The 21,942-nt window shown below is 37.8% G+C and overlaps 1 protein-coding gene across 2 annotated transcripts in view; it reads left to right on the top strand.

Annotated features, from left to right (window-relative positions):
• Nucleotides 1–443: 443 nt before the first annotated feature.
• LOC129269369 (probable ATP-dependent RNA helicase DHX40) overlaps nt 444–21,942 on the top strand; it is a 32,604-nt gene continuing 11,105 nt past the window's right edge. For both annotated transcript variants that reach the window (XR_010294882.1, XM_064105663.1), the window contains exons 1-12: nt 444–717; nt 1,826–2,024; nt 2,656–2,755; nt 3,559–3,645; nt 4,350–4,421; nt 5,152–5,262; nt 6,980–7,060; nt 9,231–9,388; nt 9,939–10,053; nt 12,886–12,994; nt 13,575–13,742; nt 14,162–14,248. Coding sequence is in view for 1 of the 2 variants with exons in the window: in XM_064105663.1 (XP_063961733.1) it covers nt 559–717; nt 1,826–2,024; nt 2,656–2,755; nt 3,559–3,645; nt 4,350–4,421; nt 5,152–5,262; nt 6,980–7,060; nt 9,231–9,388; nt 9,939–10,053; nt 12,886–12,994; nt 13,575–13,742; nt 14,162–14,248 (1,446 nt within the window). In the remaining variant the exon portion in view is untranslated. The remainder of the gene's footprint in view (nt 718–1,825; nt 2,025–2,655; nt 2,756–3,558; nt 3,646–4,349; nt 4,422–5,151; nt 5,263–6,979; nt 7,061–9,230; nt 9,389–9,938; nt 10,054–12,885; nt 12,995–13,574; nt 13,743–14,161; nt 14,249–21,942) is intronic.

Genomic DNA, 21,942 nt, shown 5'->3' with positions numbered 1-21,942 from the left:
ATAGTAATATTTGAAATTTTATCTGCATCATTGATCTTGTGGCAGGTGAAAAGAGTAAGATCGTTCCTTTCAATCTCCCATACATCAAATCATTTGTTTGCCAGAAGTCCAAAGTTTTGTCCTCATCGAACGGGGATGGTTGGATTCATCTCATCCTCGCGACAATCACCCTTACACCCTCTTTCCACTTTGCACTATTCAAGTACATCTTTTGCCAGAAGTCCAAAGTTTTGTCCTCATCGAACGGGGATGGTTGTATTCATCTTTATGTACATCTTTTATCCAAAACCTAATCCTTCTACTTACCTCCTTCTTTGGTATAACTTGTTGATTCATTATTAACATTGCCATCTGGATGTCCCTTCATGCATGTCATGCAAAAACATTTGAATTTTAGTTGTTTAATCAACTTGTTTACCCTTTTCTCCTCATCGTATTTTCCTTACAGGATATCTTGTTTGGTCTTGTCAAGCAGCTCTTCCTCTCCAATAAGGATCTGAAATCATCAAAACGGATCTGAAATCATCAAAACGGCAACACCCCCTCAAAGTCGTTATAATGTCGGCCACCTTGGATCAGGGAAAGTTCTCAGACTTCTTGGGCGGTTGTCCCATATTTGAGATTCCAGGAAGGTTATACCCTGTCAAGGATATATACTGTAATCTGATTGAGGAGAAGGATATGGGTAAAAACATCACAGTCAACTATGTATCTAAGGTTTGTGGCTGCTATTTGCATTCGTCTAATGCTATCTATCTTTGATGTCCTGAAATCTAGACATACATGTATAATATTTGATCAAAAAGTATTCATGGTTAGTATTTTTTTGTTGGTCATTGCTGATTATGTATGTTGGTTTGGATTCTTAATTATCGTATCCTGGAATTGACAATCTATCACTTCACAGGCGAGATGGATGTAGCTTTTTCTTCTGAAGGAAAGATAATGTGTATATTCATCCAGCTTATTGTGGGAATGATTGTTAGTATTGTCACCTGAAACAAAGGTTGATTATCTGCTTCATATTTTCCACATCTGAAATCATGTAATAGGGAAAAATACAACATTATGATTTTAAATATTAAGGTTTCGTTCATGAAATACCACTGAAGTCGTCGATGCCTGTATAATAATGATAAGTATTTCTATCTAATGCCTCTTTCTGATGAATCATAACTCAAGGCACTGTATATAAAAAACAAACACGGGTCATAATCATAGACAGTCTTAAACATAGCATGAAGTGTACAAATAAAATTATGACTTTTGATATTCTTGGGTAAAAAGACAGTGCTTAACACTTGTAGCTAGCATAAATATATTGCACAAATTTATTTACATCTCGCTGCTTTGCCAAAGTAATGTCAAAAAGATGATAGAATAAAAACCTGAGTTGATGCTATTTTTTTTGTGAGTAAGCCTACTGAAAACGATTCAGTGAATCTTTTGACTGAAGTGATCTGTGAAATATATCAATACCATCCTAGATCTTGCTGCGTTAGCCTTACCTTTTATGTAAAAAAAATTGCTAATACAAAGCCACGGTGGGTGACAGACTTGATTGATGCTTGGTCTAGAATTATAACTTTGAAGTTGAAGATGATTATGGTAAATCTCTACTAAACAATATGTAACTTAAACAGCAAAACCACATATTTCAATACAATAGAGACCGCGAACTGAAAGCTGATTCGTGATTTTCAATAATTGTGACTTTCATTTTAATAGAATTAGCATATACCCATTTTTTCCCCAGTAAATTTTCTGAATATCACATGTCTATGTGTTTTTGCTCCTCATCATCTCCGTATTTGTACTTCACTAGGTCGTTGAGACAGTAATGGAGACCCACCTGGAGCAGAAGCAGGGTGACATCTTGGTCTTTCTCACCGGCCAAGCGGAGATTGAACAGTGCTGTGATAAACTCTTCCAGAAATCAGAGCAGGTTGATTATCGTCATGATGTCAGGGATCGAACCGTCAAGGCTTTAATGGTGCTTCCCGTCTATGGATCCATGCCTACTGGTACGTGGCAAGAACAACACCATGAATCACCACCCTAGTATTAAACACTCCATGAATCAGACAGAGAAACCAGGAAAAATTCATTTCAGGAAATAAAATGTCCAACCACACAAAGTAACTCAAATAGACACTAAACAATTTATGTGTATAGATATATCTTTATTAGCAATTGAGATGGCCCTTTCAAATAGCTTTGTTTTATTAGACATCCTAGGTTTACTTTAACTTCTTTTATTACCATGAAATTCGGGAGACAATTGAATAATAAATATTTGCCTTGTATGAAATTGAATATAAGAAAAAATGGAACATATTTTGAATAGCTTAATACATTAAAAACAAAATAATTTGACATGCATTAAGGAGAGCACATTAGCACACAATTTTAGAGTCAATTTTCATTTCATATATTTGCTTTCTATAGAATTACAGCAGATTATATTTTCCTGTTCTAATCATCAATGTGAATGGGTAATTCTAAATTTTTTCTTTCTAGAAGTACTGGAGACTATAATTTTGTGTAAATGAAAGATATATATGTTTAATGTCTCTAGAAATACAACAAAGTGTATCTTTGCTCCTGCAAATGTTCAATATCCAAAGTTATTCTCTTATGTTTGCTTTCCTGTAGAATTACAGCAAAGGATTTTTGCTCCCTCTGGAGTTGGGGTTAGGAAATGTGTTGTAGCTACCAACATTGCTGGAACATCTCTAACCATTGATGGTATCAGGTATGTTTCCTTTTCTGATCTTGACCATACATTTGCTATACTGGTATTCTCAGATTTTTTAACCTTATTTTCTCTACCCACTGTATTTTCATGTTTACAGATTAAGGTGAAGCAAGTTACAGAAAAAAAAATATGAAGCAATTCCCTCTTTATAAATGCAAAGTTGAAAAAAATTGAAATAAAAATCAATTGCAATGTATTCCTTCCAAATAATTACTGAATTAAAAATTTAAAAAATGATAACTTAATTATAGATGAATTGAGAAAGTGACATCACTTATGATTAAAAGCTACTGGGCACAGGAAATATTGCCAGGCATTTGACATTTTATGCATAATATTTGATGAAAATGGAGTAAAATAATGTTTGAGCTTCGAATAAGGTTGGTAGAATCTTAAGATTATCATATTTGATCATCCCCAACCAATGAAAGTTTTCTGTATCAATATAGATAGTGTTGATCAAATATTGATCCATTTTTGTATTTATTATTATTTATTTCATATATTTAAAAGGGGTAGCCCAATCAGCACAAACTCTGGTTTTCGTTGGGGCCCTTTAAAATACTATATTAAATATACAGATATATATATACAAAGAGAGCAAACCTTAAACTATTAACCAATTTATACAATAGACTGATTCAGAATGTTACAGAATAAAATACTATGTTCAGTAGGTTCATTAACATAAACATAATGTGAAAGTACAGCAGGTCACTCTTAATTTTTCCTGCAACTAGTGCATTTATAAATCTCCCCCATTCAATTCCTTCATATCAATCAATTCTCTATACATGTAGGTATGTGGTTGACAGTGGTTTTGTGAAGCAGATGTCATATAATCATCGGACAGGTCTAGATGCTCTACAGGTTGTTCCAATTTCAAGGTGAGATTTTTTTTAAAACTGCAACTTCATGGATTAATTCCAGAAAGCTTTTTGTAAAATTACGCATAACTTTAGGAATGACTGGTTTATGGTACCGGGTATGTAGCTAGCCTCCCATCCATAACTTATCACTAATGACAATGGATTTCAGTAATTTGTTTCACATTAAAAACCATTAAACTCACAAACTGACAAAATTGTTCCATATAAAGAACAAAATTACAGAACCAATCACATCAGCCAAACATTCGAGTGTAGTTTCTTTACAAGCATTTATGTGTGCAGCGCATACGACGCAGCAATATTGAGTTAATATACATGTATATGATAACATTTATTTACATTGTTGATTTCAAAATCTTATAGCAAGCAGTTATTCCTGTGAATTATAATTAACAGAGCTGCCAAAAAGTACTGATTTTTCAGTATTTAGTACTGAAAAATGAGAAGGATATTAATGGTTTCATGCTAAATACCAATTTCTAAAGTTTCAGTCTTATGGGTTGTCCTATGGTAGTTCTTTTAAAATCATGATTTCCTCTGCAAAATACTGATTTCCAGCTTTCAAAAGTACTGATATGTTCTTGTTGAGGTTAATAACTCTGCATTAATATTTTCTCTTTCCCTTTGAGAGGTTTCTAAACTCAATTATTCTCACATCAAATTCAACAATTTTTTTAAATCATGAATTGTTTCATCCTTAGAGCTGAAGCTATACAGAGATCAGGCAGAGCTGGTAGGACTGCATCAGGCAAGTGTTACAGAATATACAGCAAGTAAGATCAAATAAACTCAGCTTTAAGGGAATGAATAAACTGTCAAAATAAATGTAAAAATTTGGTTCTGACTGAATGGAAACTATAGGCCTACTGAATTTCTTCCTGGTGTATAAAGTTTTTAGATGAAATAGGAGTCATTAACTATGTAAATAAAGTAACAGATAATTTGAGGATTGACATTGATTTTAAACATGGTTTTAATTATTTTGAATAAATATTAATATTTGTTTGATAAATATCTGTCTTCGGGCAAAATGTGTGCTCATTTTGGGAATTACTGCAAAATTGATATTTGGTGCTTAAAAATATTGTATTAAGCACTATATAAATGTTGTATATTAGTATTATCATCATTATTATGGGGTGTCATAGTCTAGTGGTTAAGACTCTGTCTTCCAATCTGAAGGACGTGGGTTCGATTCCAAGCCATGGCATGTTTTCCTTCAGCACCAGAATTGGTAGACTAGCTTAGCTGGGGTAATATTGGAGCACCTAGCAAGGTGGATACGTGCGCTATACAAATCCTATATTATTTATTATTTAATTGTTATTATTATTAGATTATTATTATTTTCATTATTGTTATTATTATTATTATTATCATTATTATTATTATTATCACCATCATCATCATTATTATTATTACTACAATTATTACTATTGTTAGTAAATTATTATTACTATTAATATACACACCATGTTTACCTAATGATATGGTTCCTTACAGAGGTTTCTATGAGAACTGCATGAGTGAAGATATGATACCTGAGATACAAAGAAGTAGTTTGACCAATGTAGTACTCAACCTCAAGTGTATGGGAATACATAATATACTCAAGTGAGTAAGCATATTATCATGACAAAAAAAAGTGGTGATGTAATGCATTTATAAATGGACAAGAGTTTTTTTATTTTTTGTTCTGCATGTTCTTCTAGGCAAATTTCTTCTTGTTAAAGGTTCTTCAGACTTTGTTCTAATAATGAAGCACTGCAAAAGTGTTTCCTCCAAAGACAGTTGGATATAATGCATCAAAAATGTTGATATCCCCCCCCCAAAAAAAAAGGAAGGAAGGGAGGGAGGGAGGGAGGGAGGGAGGGAGGGAGGGAGGGAGGGAGGGAGGGAGGGAGGGAGGGAGGGAGGGAGGGAGGGAGGGAGGGAGGGAGGGAGGGAGGGAGGGAGGGAGGGAGGGAGGGAGGGAGGGAGGGAGGGAGGGAGGGAGGGAGGGAGGGAGGGAGGGAGGGAGGGAGGGAGGGAGGGAGGGAGGGAGGGAGGGAGGGAGGGAGGGAGGGAGGGAGGGAGGGAGGGAGGGAGGGAGGGAGGGAGGGAGGGAGGGAGGGAGGGAGGGAGGGAGGGAGGGAGGGAGGGAGGGAGGGAGGGAGGGAGGGAGGGAGGGAGGGAGGGAGGGAGGGAGGGAGGGAGGGAGGGAGGGAGGGAGGGAGGGAGGGAGGGAGGGAGGGAGGGAGGGAGGGAGGGAGGGAGGGAGGGAGGGAGGGAGGGAGGGAGGGAGGGAGGGAGGGAGGGAGGGAGGGAGGGAGGGAGGGAGGGAGGGAGGGAGGGAGGGAGGAAGGAAGAAAGAAAGAAAGAAAGAAAGAAAGAAAGAAAGAAAGAGCTGTCCAGAGTGGCATGGACAAAGAATGACTTGCATGGTATAACTGTATAATTTCAATTTATTTGCATGAGTGGAGCTAAAACTGTCTCACCATTTTGAAATGAACACTGAAGAATTAAGCTGAACTTTATCTCACCATATCTGAATGACACTTGACTGATATTTTCTGTAACCCTTGAGTGAGTTCTCTGTAAATTACTTTCACATCTTGCGTTTTAACACAGAAAATGAAAATGGAGGGAGGGAGGGAGGGAGGGAGGGAGGGAGAAAGAAAGAAAGAGCTGTCCAGAGTGGCATGGACAAAGAATGACTTGCATGGTATAACTGTATAATTTCAATTTATTTGCATGAGTGGAGCTAAAACTGTCTCACCATTTTGAAATGAACACTGAAGAATTAAGCTGAACTTTATCTCACCATATCTGAATGACACTTGACTGATATTTTCTGTAACCCTTGAGTGAGTTCTCTGTAAATGACTTTCACATCTTGCGTTTTAACACAGAAAATGAAAATGTTGTAGCTTGTTTCCTTTTGACAGGGTGGAACAGACTGAGTTGAGCATAGGGATGGAAATGAGAGTGATGAAAATGTGCTTGCATGAATTTTTTTTTCTAAAGCTCTAGGGCCTGTTTCATAAACTCTTATAATTATGTTAACTTTGCTGCGATGATAAATGTCATGGAAACCTTGATTATGTTTGGCTGCTGACCACGTTTACCATGGAAGTTAACATCGTCGTCATCGTGAACAGTGAAAATAAGCATGCATATTTTATGAAAGAGGCTCCTCATTAACACTTCGCATCAGTAATATATCATTGTTATGGTTGCTATGAGGTCCAAATGAAAGGAATTATATACCCTTAACCTACTAACTACAAAAAGATGGATATTTATGCTATTCTGATTTTTACAAAAAGTTTTGTTTTGTGATGTTTTCCAGGTTTCCATTTGTAGATCAGCCTGAAGAGAGGATGCTACTAGAAGCTTTACGTCAACTCTACTATTATGGTGCTATAGACAAGTGAGTGAGTTCATATCTGTAAAACAAGCCAATATTTTGTGAAGTTCTTTGAGTACTCGGAAAATGATAGACAAACACTTAACACTTGTAGATCAGCCTGAAGAGAGGATGCTACTAGAAGCTTTACGTCAACTCTATTATTATGGTGCTATAGACAAGTGAGTGAGTTCATATCTGTAAAACAAGCCTATATTTTGTGAAGTTCTTTGAGTACTCGGAAAATGATAGACAAACACTTAATAAATCTTGTTCTTGTTCTTCTTTTTGTTTGTTTCATGTTATGACATCTGAGAATAAGTCTTATGACCTTTGACTGTCATCTTTCGTAAGTAACATGAAAAGAACTTGAAAGGTCTGAATGACTGTTCTAATCTTTGTCACAAATAGGAATTTCTGATTAAAGCGGCAATGAACTAGCAGCCTTCACAGCACCAACCTCAACTCCTCATATCTGACCAGCATAATGCGACATTATGAGCTGTGTAGTCTTGCAATATAGGCCCACTTGAATAATAACATACTAATTCACCACTCAAAACATTCATGCCACACTAAATGTTTTACCTAGTAGCAAAACAAGTAGTACTTTTCCTATAAAAAACATTTTAGTTTCTATGTATGAATAAAATCAAAGGCTAATCCATTCTCTGCATTATTGGGGGTTATCTCAAAATGTATATTTTTAAGACTAGTTATTTATAACACACAGTCAATGAGAGACCACACAAATTGTTGGTCAGTTCGCTCCCCTATGGAAGCTTAGAAATGCCACCCAGATGTTCAGATAACCATCTTGTCATGTCTACATTCTGTGGGAGAGACGATCAGATGACAAGATCTCGGATCTAAGATCTTGTCATCTCATCATCTCTCCCAATGGATGTAGACATGATGAGATCCAAGATCTTGTCATCCGATCATCTCTCCCACAGGATGTAGACATGACAAGATCCAAGATCTTGTCATCCAATCATCTCTCCCACAGGATGTAGACATGGCGATATCCAAGATCTTGTCATCCGATCATCTCTCCCACAGGATGTAGACATGACGATATCCAAGATCTTGTCATCATCATCTCTCCCAAGGGATGTAGACATGATGAGATCCAAGATCTTGTCATCTCATCATCTCTCCCAAGGGATGTAGACATGATGAGATCTAAGATCTTGTCATCTCATCATCTCTCCCAAGGGATGTAGACATGACGATTTCCAAGATCTTGTCATCTCATCATCTCTCCCAAGGGATGTAGACATGACAATATCCAAGATCTTGTCATCTCATCATCTCTCCCAAGGGATGTAGACATGATGAGATCCAAGATCTTGTCATCTCATCATCTCTCCCAAGGGATGTAGACATGACGATTTCCAAGATCTTGTCATCTCATCATCTCTCCCAAGGGATGTAGACATGACGATATCCAAGATCTTGTCATCTCATCATCTCTCCCAAGGGCTGTAGACATAACGAGATCTAAGATCTTGTTATCTCATCATCTCTCCCAAGGGATGTAGACATGACGATTTCCAAGATCTTGTCATCTCATCATCTCTCCCAAGGGATGTAGACATGACGAGATCCAAAATCTTGTCATCTGATCATCTCTCTCAAGGGATGTAGACATGACGAGATCTAAGATCTTGTCATCTGATTATCTCTCCCACAGGATGTAGACATGACTAGATCAAAGATCTTGTTATCTCATCATCTCTCCCAAGGGATGTAGACATGACAATATCCAAGATCTTGCCATCTCATCATCTCTCCCAAGGGATGTAGACATGACGATATCCAAGATCTTGTCATCTCATCATCTCTCCCAAGGGATGTAGACATGACAAGATCCAAGATCTTGTCATCTTATCATCTCTCCCAAGGGATGTAGACATGACAAGATCCAAGATCTTGTCATCCGATCATCTCTCCCACAGGATGTAGACATGATGATATCCAAGACCTCGTCATCTCATCCTATTTCCTAAGAGATGTAGACACGACGACATGATTATCTGAACATCTGGGTGGCACCTTTAAGCTTCCATACTCCCCTTTAAATCAGGTCATACCAAAACTATAATTCAATAGTGATCTTTAGTATGAACTGTGACCCAAGAGTGTTAATATTAATCAGTATTTGTTTTTTATATCCTGCTTTGTATTACAGAAGAGGAAACATTACTAGCTTAGGTCATCTGTTAGTAGAGTATCCCTTACCTCTATCCCTAGCGAGGGCTGTGATATTTTCAGGGGCACTTGGGTGTTCTGAAGCCATGCTACCGATCGCATCTATGCTGTCTGTGGAGAATGTATTCATCAGGCCAGGTAAGTGAATAGTGGTTTGATGAAACCTGACAACCTGGTAAAATCTTTGAGCAGACGATTTTCGTTTAGACGTTTCATCAAAGATTGTCTATTCATAGTATTTTCCAGGAGTTTTTAGGCTTTTTACTTTTTATGATGTCAGATAAAAAGAAGAAAACATTTTCTAAACTAATCATGTGCATCTGACAAATTCCATAAAGTCGTCTCTTATTGGTTATCCCTCATGAATTTCAGTCAATTCTATGATATGCTGAGATCATTTAGTGTACAATCTTTATGACTGCAAAGGCGAGGACTCACTGCCATTGACGCAACATGCGTCATCAAGTCACAGGTTTGGGCATATTCTTTTTTCAATGGGTGGAGCTTAGCAAGGGTGAGTACTGCAAAAAATGGCTAGTTATTGATTCTTCAAAAAAAAATTGTTATTTGGAATCACCGTAATAAACTATGCAACATATGTTAATTTCCTTTTTTGCCCATTTTGCTTAGAGGCACCCTTTAAGACTCTTGTTTAACCGACACCTTACAATAATGTAATTCACTCCAGGTGATTCTGATCAGCAGGCTGAAGCACATAAAGCTCATCAGAAATTAGCTGATAAAGCAGGAGGATCTAATGACTTCACAACTCTCCTGGCTGTATTTCAAAAGTGCAGTGAAAGGTAATTTATTTTTCATGTTGTTTTTTTTAGTCATTAAATTACTATATTGTTTGTTGGTTCATCGTTAGCATGATTTGCCAGTGAAAAAATGTTGTATATTGTATTTCAGTTCTGTCTTTCTTGTTGAACCTTATCATCAACTTAAGAAATCCGTTTGAAATTGTAAGAATTGCCTGCAGCGGACTTGAGTGGGATTGCATCATTTTGTTTTGGTATCATTTGATACACAGTCCAGTTTATCACAGTCAGGTTTTTTTGCTGTGTTTTGAGCTTTGCTGATCCTTCTCTTATAGGGCCAGCTGGATATGTGTATTAAGCAATAGCCTCGGCTGTGTAAACAATAAACCTGTCAACCCATACAGAATATGGTACTTTGGTTGCTTGTGACTAGTTGGAAGTGATACATATTAATACTTAATAGCATGGGCAGTGATCCCCCACCAGGGGGGGGGGACTGGACATGGCATCCTTCCCCCCCCCCTTGAATTTCAAAGTTTAAAAGTAGCCTATTGATAAAGGGAGACCTTCATCTCATCCCCCCCCCATGATCAAATATATTTTTGAAATACTGACTTGTGCTCAACAGGGGAAAAAATGACATGGGGGTTTGGGGTGTTTTTGTCCCTGAAATGCTCAAAAGGGAAATTAAAATAGAGCCCCCCAAATTCTCCATTCTCCAATGTTAAAGCTTATCCAATGTTGCAGATTTAGGCAATCGGCAGGAATTTATTCTTTGAAAAAGCGGAAGCATGTAATGGCTACTCTGCTGACAACAGGGTAATAAAAATTAATTATGCTGCGTTTTTGTAGAGTGCTTAGATAAAGTAAGTGATAAGTGATATAGAAGCAAAGTAGTGTGATAGCCCAGTCAGTAGATAGGGGGTATCGGATTCCAACGTCCCGAGTTCAATTCCAACTTGGTGTGCTAGTGCCCTTTGGTAAAGCGTTTATTCTCACTACCAAGTCCCTCGGAGAGAACGTTAAGCATTCGGTCATCTGGTTGCTTGCGTACAATGCATTCATGCTTTCTTAGCAGGCAGGTAAAAATCACCACCATCACCAGTAAGTATAATTATAGTTCTTAATCACTTTTGTTATCATTATGAAAGTTCATCTGTGTTGGTAAAAGATAACGATTTTGTTGAACTTTGGTTCACAACACAAAAAACAGAAAATAACGAAGAGTTACCTCGAAATTTTCGGCTGCTAACTGCAACCTTCGTCAGCGATGTGACCCGATTTGACCTTAGTGACGTAATGATCGATGATCGGGTCGTAGACATTCGGAAGCTTGTACTTATAACTGTGCCAAGCATCTTGCCTACATTCTGTCACCTTTAGTTGGTCAGACTTGTCACCATGTAACTGATTCTCAATCTTTTGCTGAATGTATTAAGAATGCGCGTGTTGAGGAAGACGAGGAACTGAGATCATATGACGTGACAGCTCTTTTCACTTCAGTTCCTATTGACAAGGCCCTGAAGATTATCCAATCCAAACTTCAGAGCGTGAACACTTGGAAAGATAGGACTCGCCTATCAGTGGACCACATTGTGAAACTGTTGGATGTTTGCCTGCGATGTACTTATTTTGTTCACAATGGCATATATTATCAGCAGATCCATGGAGCAGCGATGGGATCGCCAATTTCCCCCATTGTTTGTAATCTGTACATGGAACATTTTGAACAATTAGCTCTTGAGTCAGCACCTCATCCTCCAATATGGTGGTTTCGATATGTTGATGATACACACACTAAACTCAAGAAAGAATTCTCGCAGGAATTTACTGATCATCTGAACTTGATTGATCCGGACATTCAATTCACCACTGAAGGTGAGGAAGGACGGTCGCTGGCATTTCTTGACACTTTGACGGTTATTCAACCAGACGGCAACTTGGATATCAAAGTTTACCGTAAACCTACGCACACCGACCAATACCTGAACTTTTCCTCTAATCACCCACTTGAACATAAGCTTGGTGTGATCAAGACTCTTTTCCATCGAGCGGAAGCGGTTATCACAGATCCAGTCACCGTTTCTGAGGAAAAAGCACACGTTAAACGGGCTCTCTCCAAGTGCGGCTATCCTAGTTGGGTCTTCAACAAGATAACTCAGCTAAAGGAAAGTCTCCGCCTAGAAAGGACAACCCCAAGCCACCCAAAGGACAGATTGTACTTCCGTACGTTAAAGGATTATCGGAAGCCCTTCGTAGGAATTTCAGTCAATTTGGCATTAGGGTGTGTTACAAACCAACAAGGACCCTTAGACAGTACTTGGTTGCGCCGAAAGATAAGACAGAGAATAAGGATATCACCGGTCCTATTTATTTGATTCCTTGTCAAGGACAGACGACTAAGGGTCTATGTCAGGAATCTTATATAGGAGAAACAGAACGTTCCCTTAGGACAAGATTCCTTGAACACCGACGCCCTAGCTCCACTTCCTCCGAGGTATCTCAGCACATCCACATCGAATCCCCTGGCCATTGTGTTGACATCAACAAAGTACAAGTGCTGGACAGGGAGCCGCGGTACTTCGAGAGAGGTGTGAAAGAGGCCATCTACATCCGGGCGTTCAGACCTTCTCTCAACAGAGACGGGGGGCGATACAAGCTTCCGAATGTCTACGACCCGATCATCGATCATTACGTCACTAAGGTCAAATCGGGTCACATCGCTGACGAAGGTTGCAGTTAGCAGCCGAAATTTTCGAGGTAACTCTTCGTTATTTTCTGTTTTTTGTGTTGTGAACCAAAGTTCAACAAAATCGTCACTTTTGTTATCATTTATTGAATTATTTGACAAATCACTTATTTTTGTTTATCTAGTGAATCTCCATCAAGATGGTGTAGAAAGCATAGTATACATTGGAGAGGAGTCAAGACAGCTATGAGTGTACATAAACAACTTGAGACTATACTCCATCAACAGATGAAGGTTAGATTCCTTTGGTCAGAAACTGTCACCAAATGTTTCACTTTTTGATAAAAAATTTCAAATTGTGGAACTTTCATGAAACAAATCATTCGTGATATTCACTGACAAATGTGCTGTGAGCCAATCAGATAAATCATAAAAAGGGTCTGTAATTTGCACCGAATGTGGGACGTTTACTATAATAAGACCCATACACAGAAAATCCTTTACACCTCTTCAATGAAAAACCCAATAAAACGACCTAACTCAAAAAGGAATCCTAAACCCAAAAAGGAATCTCAAATCCGATTCCAAGTCAAAGTTCTTGTGAAAATGGGAATATCCTGGTTTAAGGTATGACCAAATAATTATTGAAATCTGTGTAGTGTCCTGGTAGGGTGTCCTGTCCTTGAATCCTCGTTGAGGGTGCTTATTTTCAAGACACTTCTTGCAGATGCTGTCCACTCTTACCATAAAGTGACCCCCCCCCCCCCAGTTAATAAGCAAAGCTCCGTTTTTTTCATTATTAAAGTCTAGCATTTATAATATATACCAAGCCTACATAATTACTTCTTCCTTTATCCTTATTCATTTCATGCAGAATCCTGACTTCCCAGAGGAGGATAACTCGGGTTCGACCAGCGATCGTTTGAGGAGAGCCCTCTGTAGTGGGTTCTTTGGTAAGGTTGCTCGGAAAGCTACCACTGGGCGTGGCTACCGCACCATGGAAGGTCATGGGATAGGCGTCTTCCTACACCCTTCGTCTTGTGTAAGATTTCTTTTTATTTATTACCAATTTTATGAAAATTGAAGGAAAAACATGTTAAGGACTGTATGATATAGCCTTTCTTTGTATTTGATTACTGTAAACGTAAAGCATGCTCAGATAATCATATTTCAAACTGCTAGGTTAAAGGAATGACAAACGACCATTAATTTCTTTCAGTTTACATTGTGCCAGCTCTCAAATGCAGTATTCATTATAGTAATTCTAAAATGTAGTTTTACTACTTTTTGCTGTGATTCTACAAGTATATCTCAATTTCACAGAAAGGTAAATAAAATCAGACCTTGAACTGTGGATATCTTGACTACCTCAGCCCCCCCTCCCCCATTCTCTTTAGAGTTTGTGTAGCATAATAATGATGATTACTTGTCTAATGTAACTTTTTATGTGTTTATTTCTAGTTGTTTGGGCGCGATGATGAGCTTGACTGGGTGATTTATAATGAAGTCTTACTGACATCCAAGGTCTTCATGAGGACTGTATGCCCGGTAAGGTATAAAATTCAGACATGGTGCAATACACAGACCTGCCAACTAGTACGTTTAGCCGTATTTACTACGTTTTTGCAACCAAAATACGGCAGTACGTTTTTTCTTTAAAAAATATATATTTTTTTATTTATACAAAATCATAATTTATTGAGAAAATCATCTCTATATGTCTGTATTTCATAGAACGTACACAAATATGGTTATTAGATCAATGTAATTTCAGGTAACTTTTTTTTTTTTCAATCATTTTGTAAAAACCAGGGTGAGATATACACAAGTTTCAATGGGTTTTTTTTTTCATCTGCAAGAGCAGTGCGCATTTTAGCTTGCATGCAGCTTGAGCGCCGTGATGGGCGAGTGCGCCAAGCATTCTATTATGAAATACACGTTTTTGGGGAAAAATGCAAAATATTTATCTCACATGGTAAAAATACTGATTTTTTTTTCAAAATACTGATTTGGGGGGATAAGAATACTGAAAATGCAAAATACAACTTGGCAGCTCTGAATACAGCTCAAAAATACATATGATAATGATCAGAGATGGTGAGACAATTCACACTGCTACATTATTGAATGTGCATAAAAAAATGTGTCTTGGCTCAGTTGGTAGATATTCCGTCTCACAACTGGGAGGTCAATCGTAACTCTATGGAAATCCATCAGGGTCATAATTTTTTTCTACGAAAAATTTGCACAATGTCCTTTGTATGCAAAGAGAAGCGCAGTGAATTTTCAAGAAAACAATGAATGCATGAATAGACTAGACTCATTCTGGAAAAAGAAGCCTATATAAACTTTAAGAAGCATTTTGGGGTAAAAGTTCGGAACCGGACTATTTCACACAATTCAAATGTGCTGAATCCAATAAGATCGGTTCCCAAGCTAATTTCTAATGTTTTGACCACCTAATTTGCATAAACAAAATGGCTGCCAAATTGACAATTCAGAATATTATTTCGACATTGTTCTTTAATTATATTCGCTTTCACAGACATAAATACTTCAAAATCCTGCATACATACGTGTACCTCTCGGGAAAATTTGTTATTTTTGTTTGCGGCTAACTAATTATGCAAATTTATGCATATTTTGGATCATTATGCTATAATTTGATAATTTCAGCTCAAATGTTTATATTTTTGGTACAAATAGCATTTGTGTTGTGTATACAGTCTGAATGAAGACTAGTGCGAGGAGACCCGAAATTTCTCATGGTGACCTTACAGTCATGTGCGAATTCTTCGTTGCTACAAAAGGAAGCTGTCTCATGGGACGTGATCTCATGGAGTTGTTACATGTGCTACCACAGATGCCAGACGAGGTTAATGCAGTGAACTCAGAGATTTGTGGTGAATTCAACGAGCTCTTCAGTGACCATGTTGGACTTGCGAAGGGTTACGTGCATCGTGTGAAGACGAAACAGGACGTGCCGCCAGTACAACACAAGCTGCGACGCCTACCTTTTGCAGTTAGAGACAAAGTGTCGACAGAGTTACAGCGTTTGGTTAAAGCTGATATCATTGAACCAGTAGAATCAAGTGAATGGATTTCCTCATTAGTCGTCGTGAATAAGAAGAATGGGGACATCCGCCTGTGTGTCGATTTGCGAGATGTGAACAAAGCGATAGTTGAGGATAAATATCCACTGCCTCACATAGAAGAACTGTTGAGTGAGATGCGAGGAGCAACTGTATTCAGCACTTTAGATCTCAAAAGTGCATACCATCAGCTTCTTCTTCATGAGGATTCGCGTCATCTCACAACTTTCATTACGCATGAAGGACTCTTTCAGTTCAAGCGTGTCTGCTTTGGACTTTCTTCGGCTCCTTCAGCATTCCAGAAGCTTATGTCGTCTATTCTAGCTGGACTTTCTGGTGTCCAGTGCTACCTTGACGACATCATCATCTACGGTGATACTCTATCAACCCATGACACAAATCTTCGGGCAGTTCTACAACGGCTACAGAGTGTAGGACTTACACTGAACTTACAGAAGTGCCAGTTCAACCTGAAGGAGATCAGTTATCTAGGGCATGTTATCTCTGCCAAAGGCGTTCAACCTAATGAAGATAACGTTGCTGCAATACGAGATGCTCCGGTTCCTGAGGATGCTGCAACACTCCGATCATTCTTGGGACTGGCTTCGTATTACGCAAAGTTCATTCCGAATTTCTCCAGCGTAACTGCACCACTACGAGAGTTGACCAAGAAGGACGTGTCGTTCGTGTGGTCTACTGCTGCTGCCGAATCATTTGCTACAGTCAAAGATCAGATCCTACATTGTTCGACGTTGCATCTTTTCGATCCAGATCTACCAGTAGTTATTTCAACTGACGCATCAGAATACGGGTTAGGAGCTGTCCTTATGCAGATGAAGGATGGAAAGGAGGTTCCTATCTCTTACGCTTCCCGTACGCTCACTAAAGCTGAGAAAAACTATTCGGTGGGCGAGAAAGAAGCTCTCGCATGTGTATGGGCTTGTGAAAAGTGGTTCCAGTACGTGTGGGGCCGCCATTTTGTTCTCCGCACAGATCATCAATCTCTTACCACATTGTTGTCAACGAAGGGGACAGGACGTCAGTCTATGAGGATCGCTCGATGGGCTACGCGTTTGCTACGATTCAACTACACCGTCGAGTACATTCCAGGTCTACAGAATCATGCTGCTGATGCATTATCGCGATTACCACAGCCAACGCCTTCAGTCTTTGAAGATGATGATCATGAAGTTGTGATCCAGAGCATATTCGCGGAAGTTACAATATCAAAAGCCGAGTTACAACGTGCAACGGCTTCTGATTCAATTCTACAACGTGTGATTGAGAAGATATTACATGGTTGGTCAAAAGAATCAAGCAAAGATAATTCACTGAAAGCATATTACATGATTCGCGATGAGCTTACAATCATTGATGATTGCGTGTTTCGTGGTAATAGAGTTGTCATTCCCAAATCACTTCAAGCAATCTTGATTACAAATGCGCACTCCGCACACCAAGGAATAGTGCGTACCAAGCAACGCTTACGTGATATTTATTGGTGGTCATGTATGGATAGGATGGTAGAGGATGCTATTCATAATTGTAGTTTGTGTCAATCAAGTGATAAGGTTTCAAATACTCGTAATACTCCCTTACAGAGTGTTCCTCTTCCTGATGGACCTTGGAAGAAAATAGGTATTGACATAACAGGTCCATTCAATACTACACAACCTTCATACAAATATGCCATTGTAGCCATAGATTATTACTCCAAATGGCCAGAGGTTGCTTTTGTTTCTGAAGTGACTACACATTCAGTCATTACATTTCTTACACAAGTGTTCGCTAGGGAAGGTATTCCTTCTGAAGTTGTTACTGACAATGGTGTTCAATTTGTATCTAGTGAATTTGAAGATTTCCTAAAGAAGCTAGGTATTTCACATTCCAAAGCATCACTGTACTACCCGCGTTCAAATGGTGAGGTTGAACGTTGGAATAGGGTGTTGAAGCAAACGCTTCAAATTGCAACAATGCAAGGTAAACCATGGAAGGAAGCAGTCCTTGAATTGCTTATGGCATACCGCGCTACCCCTCATCAGACCACTGGTACAACTCCAGCAGAGTTGTTACATGGTCGACCCATGGTCACGCCATTACATATTCATGATGCTAATGATGGCAATAGGCGTGCCGGGGAGGATACTGAAATGCGAAGGCGTGTTGGTGCAAAGCAAAAGAAAGCACGCGAGTACGCTGACAAAACTAGGGGTGCTTCCATTCCAAAGTTTAGCATTGGTGATAAGGTTAGAGTGAAAAGAGTCAAGAAAAAGAACAATTCATGGTTTGAGGCACCACAGAAAATTGTAGCCAAAAAGGGTTTGTACACATTTGTCTTGGAAGACGGACGTATTTGGAATGCCTCAAAACTGACATTGTTCAGGGATAGTGGTCGTGTTGATCAGAGAAAATCAAACACAGCTAGTGAACAGACTGGAAGTCATAATGAAAGACCTAAACGTGACAAAAAAGTACCAGTCTGGACATATGATTATGTTTCTCATTGAATCTTGGTAATTAGGCCTGAAAAAGAAATTATTTTCATGACAGAAGGGCGTAAATTGTTTTCAGGGTTCATTGATTAAAGAACAGGTATATTTTATGTTTGTTCAAATTATGCTTCAAGGGTTTAAAAAAAAAATATAAAAAAAAGAAGGAAAGATATTGAACTTCATGGAAATTGTTATACATGTGAAAAAAAAAACAAATGAAAAATCAACAATTTGTGTTATTTTCATTGCAAGTTGAAAGTGATTATTATGTGGTGTATTGTTAATTCATTTTATACAGGTAAAGAAACTTGCAACAGTTGTTTTGAAATTCCTTAATACAACTTACACAGGTTAAACACTTGCATATGCATATGAAAACAATATATTTAATAAAGTTACCAGGTAAAGAGAAGAAACTCATATTTGAAATAATTGCACTGTACACATCGGTTTTCAAGATACAAAATATTTATTATGCAACCAGGATACATATGCAAATAATACAGAGTTATGTTTTGAAATACAATGTACATAATGTTACAAACTGTTTTCAGTATAAGGTTATTTTTTCAAGACACATGTATATGCTAGAAGGTATATTTATACTTCTATTTGCCATTGGTGTTATTTGATCATTTGAAAATTGATACGGTACCCTATTTCAAGTAGAGAGGAGATGTTGTGTATACAGTCTGAATGAAGACTAGTGCGAGGAGACCCGAAATAGGGTGCACAAGGAAATCGTGTAGTAAAATGGATGCCGATTAAAGTAACGTTTGTGTTGGAATTTGCAGAGTGAATTCTTGCCTTATTTAGACCTCTACTGTAGTTATGGACTGGTATTGAACAATTTGCATCATTATAAATAATTGTACGGCCCTTAGAATATAATATCACAGTGAATAATAAAAATGTATTTTATTGTTTTTGAATTTCTTATGTATTTCTTTGTATTTTGTACCTTTTGTTTTGTACATGTTTTCTTATCGGATCTGTCAAAGTATTGATTATCAATGGCAGAAAATAATTAGCTTCAATGATTTAATTATGTAATCACTTTTTTACTTTTTTATTCGTATATATTCATTGGCATAAACAGATGCACCCACTCCCACACCCACATCTGCATACATATATAAATTCCTGCAGGGAGTGCCTTCCCATTTAAAAGCACACTGGTGGAGATCCAACAACTTTCATGAACCTATCTGTATTCAAGCGAATGTCACTATTAATTGCTTAAATTTTTATCATATAATGGTATCTTGAATTATGATATCAATCAGTTATTGATTCATATTTACAATTTTAGATGATGAATTATTAAATTTGAATCATGGCTGTACTGTAATTCTCAACTCCTAATAGTCAATCAGTTGCATTTAACTTTGGAGTAGTTATGTTCCCCGACCAACAGAATCTGATCACACATACATGTATATATATTTAGTGTGTTTTTCTTTGGCAAAATGAAGTGAAAACAGTTTGCTGAAAATAAGATGTCCTGTGTGTTTCTCCATTATGCTTGTCAAATTGTCCCAATTGTCACAGATCCATAGAGAAAACCTAAACTTTTGTCTCGAGAGAGAATCTGCTGTCTGACCAGATCTTGGTTCAGGTGTTAAAGTGCTCGGAGTGCACCTTTTCAATACCGCAGTGAATTGTGTAATGTCCCTTTGGCCATTTATCAAACTTCTAATATTCACACATCTTCATATCTTCATAAGATAGATTATTTCTAATTGATAACAAAGATATCTTTCAGAGGATGGTGGGTTCCTGACATGTTTGGTGTTCATGTAGGTGATTATTAATCCACTTCTTTTGATCGGTATTAAACCCGACAGCATCCAATAGCTTACCCAGCTCTGATAGGCTGCTTGCGAGTCTGAGATATCACCATCAAAGTCTAGGATGAGAATTATTTCGATTGTAAAGCCATGATATCCAGCTGTATACCTCACTTTTGATCCAAAAGTTAAATATACAGAGGTTCGTGCAGCTGCTTTTGTTGGTGCTGCCATTGAGGATTCGATGTTGGATGAAGGTCAACTTCCTGAAGCTTAACGATAAAAAGCGAAGTATTTTGTTCTGTCATCTCCATATATGCGTAATTATTATGACTACAACTCCAGTCTTAATAGGTGAGGAAGCTATATAATGTCCAGTTTGCAAGGCTAGATCTCTTGGCGTAGTCTTTGATAGAACAATGAGCATGAAGAAACACACATCACATGTCTGACAATCTGCATTTTACCAGCTCCACAGAATTGCTGAGATCAGACATTGTCTTACATGAGGTGGTGCGGAAAATATCATCCAAGACCGGATAACCTCTAGACTGGACTTCTGCAACTGTTTCCATGCTGGTTGTTTACCTTCACCAGGCATCCCTAGCACTTTTTAACCATAGGATGCAGTGTGAAAATTTGTTCTGCATTGGGCAGTGACTGGGCTGGAAACCTTCTTGTTTTGCCCATGTTTTAACCATGGAGCTAATCTGTGTTTAGCCCCATGTTGTTATCATTTCCTCTTCTGTATTCAGTATTGTTCGTCAAAGAATCTTCCAAGGCAAGGATTGGATAGAAGCTGTGGTTTTCAGTTATCACTTTGATGGTTGACTTGGGGAGAATGTATCATTGCCGAATAAATAAATAACTCGGATAGTGACCAAAAAATTAGTAAGTGATCCAGTAATACAGACCCTTTGCATTTAATACAAATTGTTCTTTGGTTAACTGCCATGATTGCCGTTCTGATCATGGAGCTGAATCAAAGATATAATTTTGCTTCAAGGATGTTAATAATGTACTGATACTTACATCCGATTGATAAACTACACTGCATAAATCATACGTTTAATTGATTGTTAGATCTGTTATAAAACAGTTTAATATATCTATTTCAAGAAATTTAATTTCAGCACGATTACAGGTTTCCAACTTTTAAACTGTTTTTTTCTTACGGGTTCATTGAATTTGGTAATTGTCATGATTAAAGACCCTGACCGGTGTAAAAACAGTCATATATCAAAATAAAGGTAATGATTCATACAATACAAATATACCAAAAATATTACATATATCTCCTTCCATTTCTGACAAATATTAAATAAAAATCAAAGAAACTGCTCCTCCAAAGTACGCTTCGATTGAGCACCCCCACGTCGCCTGGAAATGATGACGTCACGTTGTGTCAGGAGGGTTGTGATTCCATAGGTTTGTGTACAAAAGCATTGGGTATTTTCTTCCATTTCCTTGTTATGAATCCATTTTTTTTTTTCGTTTTCAGATGAAAATGGCACTCAAAATTATTCACTGTTCAAATTGTTGTAAACCTACAACTATTCACTACCTTTTTTGTGATTTCTTTGTTTGGCTCTTATTGGGCCTAAATTGCTATGTCAGGAAAAGTTGTTATACATAATCTAAATGCAGATAGAATTGAAATCTGCGCCAAATAAGCAGGAAATAAAATATGGCAAAAACTAGTTCAAAACTGTAGATTTCATAAATTCAAGCTTGTGGGTAAAAATATATGTGATATCCCTCTGTGATAGAAGTGAAGAGAATGAAATGCGTTATCTGGAAAGCAAAAAATCACCCAGTTTTTCTGTGTACAAACCTATGGAATCACGACGCTTCTTACACAACGTGAC

The sequence above is a fragment of the Lytechinus pictus genome, chromosome 10, assembly GCF_037042905.1.
Source record: "Lytechinus pictus isolate F3 Inbred chromosome 10, Lp3.0, whole genome shotgun sequence".
NCBI classification, from domain to species: Eukaryota; Metazoa; Echinodermata; class Echinoidea; order Temnopleuroida; family Toxopneustidae; genus Lytechinus; species Lytechinus pictus.
Note: the sequence above shows the minus strand (reverse complement) of the source record. Positions and strands in the feature narration are given on the sequence as shown.